Genomic DNA, 9,220 nt, shown 5'->3' on the forward strand with positions numbered 1-9,220 from the left:
CCCCCCCCCCCGTAATTGCTGCTGCTGTTACTGTGCTTAAATGTACACACAGAAAATTAGTGATTTATATTTCTTGTTACAATTAATGCATAGAAAATTTAAGGGCACTTGGAAACTTTTCTTCTTCTTTTTAAAATTTTTAAATTTATTTTTGCTTGCTAAAGGGTGTACATACTTTCCAGAGAGAGAGCACCACAGGGGGTGACCACACTGGCAACCCCCTTCATTCTCCTCTCAGGGTTTTGGGCACCCATGCACACATGCACAGCATGTTCTTCCAAGCCAGCAGGTCTGGGACTCAAACCGCACAGTTGACCATGTGGAATTCAGCTGCCTGAACCACCAGGCCACCTCCATGGCCCTTACTTTTATCTTTATTTTGGCTATGAATCTTGATAAAATCTAGAATGGCTCTCACAAATTCCCAATTAATTAAAAGGAGAAAAATGAGAATCAAATACCAATGTCTGGATGAGTTTTGCATCTTATTTTAGATTCTTTCTATTGAAAAAATGTACAAAATGATACAAGAAAAAGGAAATATAATGCCCTTAGACCTCTGCATCCATATGGAGATTTTTCTCTTTTTCAGTATACATGAATGCCTGCCCTCAGCCAATGTTAATTCAAAGTTCTTATCAGATCTGTCATTCTAAAATAGAAGAAAATTATATTTTTACATTTTAATTTTAGACAAAATGGATACTCCCACCTAGATACTGATGGCCATACCAGTAAATGACTATGAAAGAAATCCCAGGGCGAGGTGCAACTAGTCCCTTTTCTTTACAACACACAAGGATATTGCAGGACTGGAAAACAGTTTTCCTGAATTCAGAGAGACTTGGCCTATATAGTCTTTTCACAAAAACATTTTTTAAAAAGGTTTTTGCCTTAGGGCATGTGAGAGAGAGGGGGGGGGCAGGGAGGGAGAAAGAGAGAGAGAGAGAGACAGACAGACAAAGTGAGAAATCACTCCCTGGCAAGACAATTATGCCGCAATCCCTTCTCCATTGTCCTCCCAGGATCTTGGGCACACGTGCACATGTGCCCAGTGTGATTTTGAAGTCACTGGGTCCAGGACCAAACTGCAGTCGGCCATGCAGGAGTCCAGCGACATAACTGCTATGCCATCTGCTGGTCCCACAAAAACATTTTTCTTTAAATAAAAAATCTTTGATGATGAATTGGAGTTGACCTCACTATTCTTATTTTTTTCCATTCTATGGCTAGCCACCACTTCTTTTTATTATAGATGCATTTGATAATTATAATATTTAAAGTATTCACTAACTGTTTTATGTTCAGTTCATATATTCATTAATCAATATAATATATTTTCTTCCCAACTTGGTATTTACTGGCTTAGCATTTATATTTGATTGTAAATTGCAAAATACCAGCAGAGATACACCTATGTCACACATATAGTTTGGGTTGTATTTTGTCATTGCCAAGAACTTTAAAATCATGTATAGGAGAATTTTACTAACTTTGTTTTTTCTTTTTCTGACCTAATTGGTAAGAAAGAAGTGGTCTTCACTTATCAAAAGACTATCTGGTAGAGATAGGCAGCAAGTCGTTTCCAAAGTGAATGAGTTCGGCTTGTAGCCATATGGATTTAGTTACACATAAACGTCTATCACTACTAAGCATTACACATTACTTTGAGGCAATGTTTATGATTTTTTTACTTAGAGATACTCATGGAAACAGGGTGATGTTGGCAATATTAAAAAAAATTAAGGAGCGTATTTAATTTCTTTTGCTAAAACATCCTAAATAAGACCCGATAGCCCCTCTCCTCATTTCTAACTTAGACTGCATTTAATTTTAGTTCAGAAGAGCAGGAGGGTAAGCAATTCATGATATTTCAGGTTCTTATCAGATCTGTCATTCTAGAATAGCAGCTAAGTATATTTTTAAATTTTAATTTCAGACAAAATGAATATTCCCACCTAGATACTAATGGCCATATCAGTACATAACAATGAAAGAAATCCCAGGACATGGTGTTTTCTAGTATAACAGGCCAGAAGATAATCCAAGAGAAAAACATATAGACTGGGACTTTGAAATATCTTACTTGGGCCATACTCCAAGTTTGAGTTGAAATTTCTGCTTTGAAATTGTAGAGTTATGAAATGAAAAGGGAATATTTGTGCCTATTCTCCTCAGTTATATAGTACCAAAGTTAAAAAAAAAAAATCCCCTCTTGCTTTTGTTTCCTTTGGGACTCTAAATTAAAAAAACGAAAGGAGTATCCAACTTAAACCTTTATTTATTCCTAGAAAAATATTACATATATGTAAAGAAAAAAGAAGTATAATCTACAAATAACTCAACTTATTTTAATTTATATAGGAGTGAAAGGGAACATATAAAAATGGAAAAAATATATAAACCAGTGAGAAAGAAAGAAAAGATAGGAAACTAAGTAGGTCAGATAAAGGTAAAAATTATTCTGAAATACACGGAACATGTGCACTGGCCAGAGAAAGAGAGAGAGGGAAGGTGGGAACGCACCCCTCATGGAGCAGAATCACACTACAGTCCCTTCTCCTCCATCCCTCCTTCCTTTCGGGATTTTGAGCATGCACACATATGCCTAATGTGTTTCTTAAGCTGCCGAGTCTGGGTCTTGAACCACGTGGTGAACCATATGAGATCCAGCTGCATTAACTAACAGGCATGCGCTGGCCCATGTCGATTGTTTAATGTGATCATATCAAAACACAGTTACAGGGGCCTGCAGGTGGTGGAGTGGTTATGGCACTAGACTCCCACATGCCGACCACAGTTCAAGACACAGACCCAGAGGCTTGAAAATCATGCTGGGCGCATGTGCATGCATACCCCAAATCCCAAGAGTAGGATGCAGGAGAAGGGATTATGGCATGGCCATCTCCCCTCACTCTCCCTTTCACTGTCTCTTAGTGTTTCTTTGGTAAGCACACACACTCTATGGCAAAAACCTTAAAAAAAGAAATGAAAAGAAAACGTAGTTACAAGAAATTATCTCACAGAGAAAAGGGCGTCTTGCAATATAAGCAAGATGTTAGAAAAAGAGGGTTGAAATTACAAATGAGAGAGAGAAACTGTTTATATAATATGACTATGTTAGAGAAGTTATCCTAGTTTTAGGATTTTTTTTATAGGTGCTAAAGGCGAATTTCCTGCAAGTGAAGTAAAATTATGTATATATTTCAGACATCTAGTATGCCACCTGAAAGGAGGAAACTGATGTGGAAAAGACCGTGCTTACTTTTTGTTTTAAATGCCACAGGCCACGGTAAATGTTGACTATACATAAATCTTGTTCATTATTTGTCAATGTCAGAAAAAACAGTATGAAAAGGAAATCCATTATCTGCATTACAGTTTAAAAACCTGTTTGATAATTGTTAAGTGAGTGTTTATAGTTAAGTAGTTTTAAGACTGCTGAGTGGTTTTTAAAGGAAATGTTCATGTGGCCAGTCATTGTTTTACATAAGTAAATTAATCATAAATGGAACAAGTAAAAATGATTGGCATAATCAGTGGGACTCACTTATCCTTGAAAAAAATCTAAGATACATTCAGTACATATCAACTGGGGAGAAGGGAATGTCCTTTTAGTTTCACAAATACATGAAAAATCTTACTCATTGAGTCACTTAATGGTAGTCAGAAAAAATATTAATAAAACCCTACTAAAATGCCAATATAGTATTTGTAGAGATTTTCTTTTCATGTCACTCTTAATATTATAGAATAGTATTAATACATTTTTAGTCCCTTATTCAGACATATATGATGGTGTTCAGGGAGAAGAGAGAGAGAGCCATAGGAATGGAAGAGCGATGAACTGATATTAGGGAATTAGAGCACATTTTGAAGAGCTATTCTTCTGAGATAAGAGAAGCTTTGGGTATATTAGGGCACATCCCTCATTCTGTTCAATAAAGGACAAAGATAGCTATAGTCACAGAAATATAATTAATTGGGACTTCATTTAGAGTTAAATTTCAGATAAAGACATTGAGATACTCTGTGAAAGATGATTTAAAAAAAGTCCTGTTGTAAGGAAGAAACTTTTTTAAAATCACAGACTGATACTGTACATGGGCATTGTCTTGTGGTAAAATAAAATTATTTATTTATTTATTTATTTATTTATTTATTTATTATTATCATCATCATAATCTTCTTTATATGTAAAATAAAAATTTAAGAACAAAGAAAAGATATTTAAAAAGGTAGGAGGGCCATGGGGTGGCATGGTGGTTAAGGCACTGGATCCCGCATGGCCGACTCCATGGTTCAGGTTCCAGACACACTGATTTGAAAAGCACACTGGCACATGTGCATACCCAAAATCCCAAGAGAAGAATGGAGGAGAAGGGGTTGCAGGAGGAGAAGGGATTGCAGCATGGCCATCCCCCTGAGGGGGAGGGGTGATTTCTCACTGCCCTCTCTTTCTTTCTTCCTCTGTCAATGCAGGCTCTATGGCAAAAATCTAAAAACAAAAATGTAGGAGACCAGATTCCAGGTATAGCAGTAATGTGACACTGCGACATGAAAGCCACATAGGCAAATACCAACGATCTTTGCTGGAGGAGGCGTGGGTTGCATTAAGGCATGAAGACCCTGTTGGAAGTGTATTTCACTCTCTCCTTTTCGTGGAAGAAATAAATAAGTAAACTTAAAAAGTAGTAGCAGAACACCAGGTCACAGTATATTACAATGCCACGAGTAGGATTTTCCTCTGTGGTGTGCCACAGTGTGCGCAAGTACTACCTAGGTGACACGGCAGTACCTTCCTCTTAGCCTTCAGCTGTTCGTGGTACTTGTCAGAGGTATCGCCTGGGATCTCGCCTCCCCAGAGAGTGATGCCCACGATGGTGTACGTGATACCCATGATGAGCAACGGGAAACAGTACACCAGGATAATGACGATCATGTGGTACCTGCAAGATGGAAGAAACACACCATGCTGACACATGCCGAAATACAGGGGACTTTGATTTTGGTTTGCTTTACATCGGAATTGAAAATGTGAAGCGGGACCAGAAGATGGCGTAATGGTTACATCGCTGGACACCCATGTGGTCAACACAGTGGCTTAAAACTCAGGCCGGGCACGTGTGCATGCATACTCAAAATCCTGAGAGGAGAATGGAGGAGGAGGAATTATGGCATGGCCATCCCACCTGGGGGATGATTTCTCACTTTCTGTCTCTCTGTCTCTTTTTCTGGTGAGCACACACACCTTATAGCAAAAATATTTCTCTCTGAGAGAGAGAGAGAGAGAGAGAGAGAATGCAATGTGTATTTCCACATTATGTCTTCATTTCACAATTCCATCAAAATATCAGACTCTTGTCACCTATAGTCGTGTTTCAAAGGTTGCCAGCTGGTCTCCTTCAGTCTTCACTATGTGTACAGACACCTAGCTGCATGAAAGTGCTCATTTAAGCTACACACTCCCCTGTGTAGAGGTGGAGGAGAATACCTTTCCTCTGCTTGGTACTCTGCTTGCTAATTGTTGTTCTTCTTCTTTTTTTTTTTTTTTTTTTAGAGGTTTTCACTACAGGGTGTGTGAGCTCACCAGACAGACAGAGAGAGACATAGAGACAGAAAGTGAGAAATCACCCCCCAGGGGGGATGGTCACGCCGCAATCCCTTCTCCTCCATTCTCCTCTTGGGATCTTGGGCACGCACGCACACGCGCCCGGCTTGAGTTTTAAGACACCGGGTCTGGGACGCGAACTGCGGTCGCCTACGTGGGAGTCCAGCGACATAGCCATTACACTAACTGCTGGTTCCCTCTGCTTGCTAATTGTTGAGCTAAACTAATTAAACATGCCATCAGAGAAAAAGGGATGGGCCAGGACAAACTAATGAACCGAACTGTGTTTTCTTCTATGTGGGGTTATTCTACATATCTCTGTGAATTCAGACATAATTGAAATAAACTATTTTTATCCAAATTAGAAAAAAAAATAAGTAGATACTCTGAGCCATATTGAATCCAAAAGTTTTTTGACTGTGATTTCAAAAAAATCAAGACATTTAACATGCATTTTCAAAATCATGGTGCTTTGATTGCCTTGTTAACTTGGTAAATAACATACAGACATGTTAGTCACACCAAAGCATGATACAGTATATTATTAAATGAAATTTTGGGATTTCATAGTTGTAAACCAAAATGATAAAGCTAGGGGGGACCAGGAGAGCAACCCATAATGTAACTGCTCAAATAGAATTCTGCAAACTTTATGAGACTTCCACTGTCTTAGGAAAGGTTTTAAAGTTATTTTCTTAGAGAGCTACCTTATTTAACTTTATTTATTTTAATTTGACCATAGAGGACCAGAGAGAGAGTGAGAAGGAAAGTGAGAAAGCAGTCATCCAGGTCCAGGACGCAAACCGCGGTTGGCCATGTGGGAGTCCAGCACCATTAACCACCATGCCACCCGCTGGCCCCGGCTTTAAAGTTATTAAAGTTGATTACCATAGACTTCTTGACACCGGTTTTTATTTTCTTTTGTGAAGTGAATCTTAAACCTCTTTGCTTTCCAATTTTTGAGTAGTTTACGAAATACTAATTTAGAGCCAATAGAGAAGTAATTCAGCTAATGAATAACTTAAAGATAATAACATTGTCATTCCACTACAAGTATTCAAATGAATGTAGCCAGCCAGTGGCGTTGAGGCAGCTGGATCCCACATGGCTGACAGCATGACTGGAGTTCCAGACCCGGCAGCTCGAAAAACACACTGGGTGCTTGTACATGTGTCCAAATCCCGAAAGGAGGGAGAAATGGAGGAGAAGGCATTGTGGCCGACTGTACCCCATGGGGGGTGCGCTCTCACTTTCTGTTTCTCTGTGTCTCTCCATGAGCACTTGTGCCCTCTGGCAAATGAAAATGGATGGGCAGAACACTTGAAATAGTGGATATGTTCATTGCCTTGATTTAATCAATACACACACCTTGAAAAAGCTGTATTGTATTTGTAAATATGTACAGCTGTGATATGTAAATTAGAAAGTATAAAAATGGATAGATGACAGTACTTAGTTTAATAATTGCTGCTTTATTTTCTCTCAGTAAGTGTTTCTAAGATTTGTCTTCAAACATCTGGACTCTAGACAGAACAGTTAGATAAAATGGCTGCTTTAAGAGATGACCATTATTTACATGATTTGTTATTTTATTTATTTTTTAGGTTTTTGTCATAGGACACATGCCCTTGCTAGAGAGAGATGGAGAGAGACAGAGAGAGGGAAAGTGAGAAATCACTCCCAAGAGGGATGGCCACACCACAATCCCTTCTCCTCCATTTTACTCCTGGGACTTGGGGCATGCATGGACATATGCTGGCGTGATTTTCAAGCCACTGGGTCTGGGCGTAAATCGTGGCTGGCCATGCGGGAGTCTAGCACCTTCACCACCACACCACCAGCTTGCTCTGTGATTTGTTACTTTTAAAGGGAAAATAGATCCCTATAATAGGAAAACATATTTTATTGAGATAAGATTTAAATGACCATAATAATAAAATATAAATGTAATCAATAGTACAATTATGTTTTTTTCCCCTTTTGCTTTTCTTCTTTCCAATCTAGTGTTCAATTTTCTATAATCTCAAATGAACATCAGTCAAACCAAAACACAATTAAAGAGCCTGTCGGAATGCCCCTTCCCGCAGGCAGGCTTTGTAAAGGAGCAGCGAACACCTTCGGACACTAGCTCCTCCCGTCTCACTCTTAGCGTCAGCCCTGCTTTCCTTTGTGCATTGTCTTCTCCATGACCTCACCGCTTCCTCCAGGAACCTCTCCCGTGCTGCCCCAACACATTTTCAATCACCATGACATACTGTATGATAGCATTTTCTTTCTTTCTTTCTTTCTTTTTTTTTTTTTTAAAGAAGTATTATTTATTTAATTTATTTTAATTTGATGAGAGAGAGAGAGACACACAGAGAAAGAGAAAAAAGTGAGAAAGCAAGCCACCAGGTGCAGGAATCGAACTGTGGTCAGCCATGTGGGAGTAACCAGCACCTTAACCACCATACCATCTGCTGGCCCTTGCATGGTAGTGTTTTCAAATGTCTCTTTCCCAAGTCTCTTTCTGAACCCTTGAGGAAAATGTCTGTGCTTTATTTGCTTAATTTTTGCTCCCTACTTTAAATATTTGATAAATAGAATAAAAAATTGTAACAGAGAATGAACTTACGTGAAATGTTGTTTGGGACCTTCCGGCCACTGCACGTAGCAAAGAGTGCGGCCTGGCATGACTTTGGTTTTCGAGTAAAGACACTGCGGAAAGGCAAGCAGAAATGCCAGAATCCAGATACTTGCAATGACAATCTTGGTGGCCGTCGCAGACAGTCTGGGCTTCAAGGGATCGATAATGGCCATATACCTACACAAAGACAAACAAAACCATCTGTCGAATCTCTTGCTAATTGAGCTGAAAATTGAGTTTCAAAGGCGTTTTAATGACCAAGGTATTTCTCTTCCTCTAGACAAGTTAATAAATAACGAATTTGCTTATGTAGAAGCAGCACAGAATGATATGCTCAGTCAAGGTGGCGTGAACTGCTAAGATGCTGTGCTTCGTAGACTGGGGCCACTTGGGAGGCCAGGGTTCAATTCCTGGTCCAACCTAAAGCCTAGGCATCCTGTCCTGCCCTTGCAGTCCCAGCGGGGAGGAGGAGGCAGGAGGATGGTGACAGCAAACACGAAAACAGAGTAATGATCAAGACATAGTCTTAGGACTCAGGCCTACCTAGGTTCAGATCCAATTCTATCACGCGTTTAGCCTTTTTGAACCTCAGTTTAATTATCTTTAAAATAGAAATAAGAACACCTACTTCTTTGGGGTAAAGTAAGAGTCAATAAAATACTGTAAGTGAAAAATATTTATTATATGGTGCTGCGCTAGCACATTATCAGAATTTATTGATGTCTACAGAATTAAACTGGAAAGGCACCAAACAAGTGCTTAAAAATACTAGTTCCACTCTCTGAAACCTTCGTTTCTCCTCTGTATGTTTAACTTTTTAAAAGAAAATTCTGGAGCAATAGCATAGATAACACCTAAAAAATGGACTAAGATGAAGAACTGTGAGACACGGTTGACAGATTCACTTAAACACAGCAAGAGACAAGTCTGGCAGTCAGATAAAGAGGCATAAATCGGGCCTGACTGAGGCGCTGCCTTCCTGC

General features: G+C 39.2%; 1 protein-coding gene across 1 annotated transcript in view; it reads right to left on the reverse strand.

Moving 5' to 3' along the window:
• The window catches only part of TACR3 (tachykinin receptor 3), a 61,947-nt gene that overhangs the window by 35,507 nt on the left and 17,220 nt on the right, over positions 1 to 9,220 (reverse strand). Inside the window, exons 3-4 of the mRNA XM_006151181.2 lie at positions 8,226 to 8,414; positions 4,799 to 4,949 (exon numbers count right to left, since the gene is read on the reverse strand). Of these exons, the coding sequence (XP_006151243.1) occupies positions 4,799 to 4,949; positions 8,226 to 8,414 (340 nt within the window). The remainder of the gene's footprint in view (positions 1 to 4,798; positions 4,950 to 8,225; positions 8,415 to 9,220) is intronic.

The sequence above is a fragment of the Tupaia chinensis genome, unplaced genomic scaffold, assembly GCF_000334495.1.
Source record: "Tupaia chinensis unplaced genomic scaffold, TupChi_1.0 Scaffold000315_1, whole genome shotgun sequence".
Taxonomy (NCBI): Eukaryota; Metazoa; Chordata; class Mammalia; order Scandentia; family Tupaiidae; genus Tupaia; species Tupaia belangeri.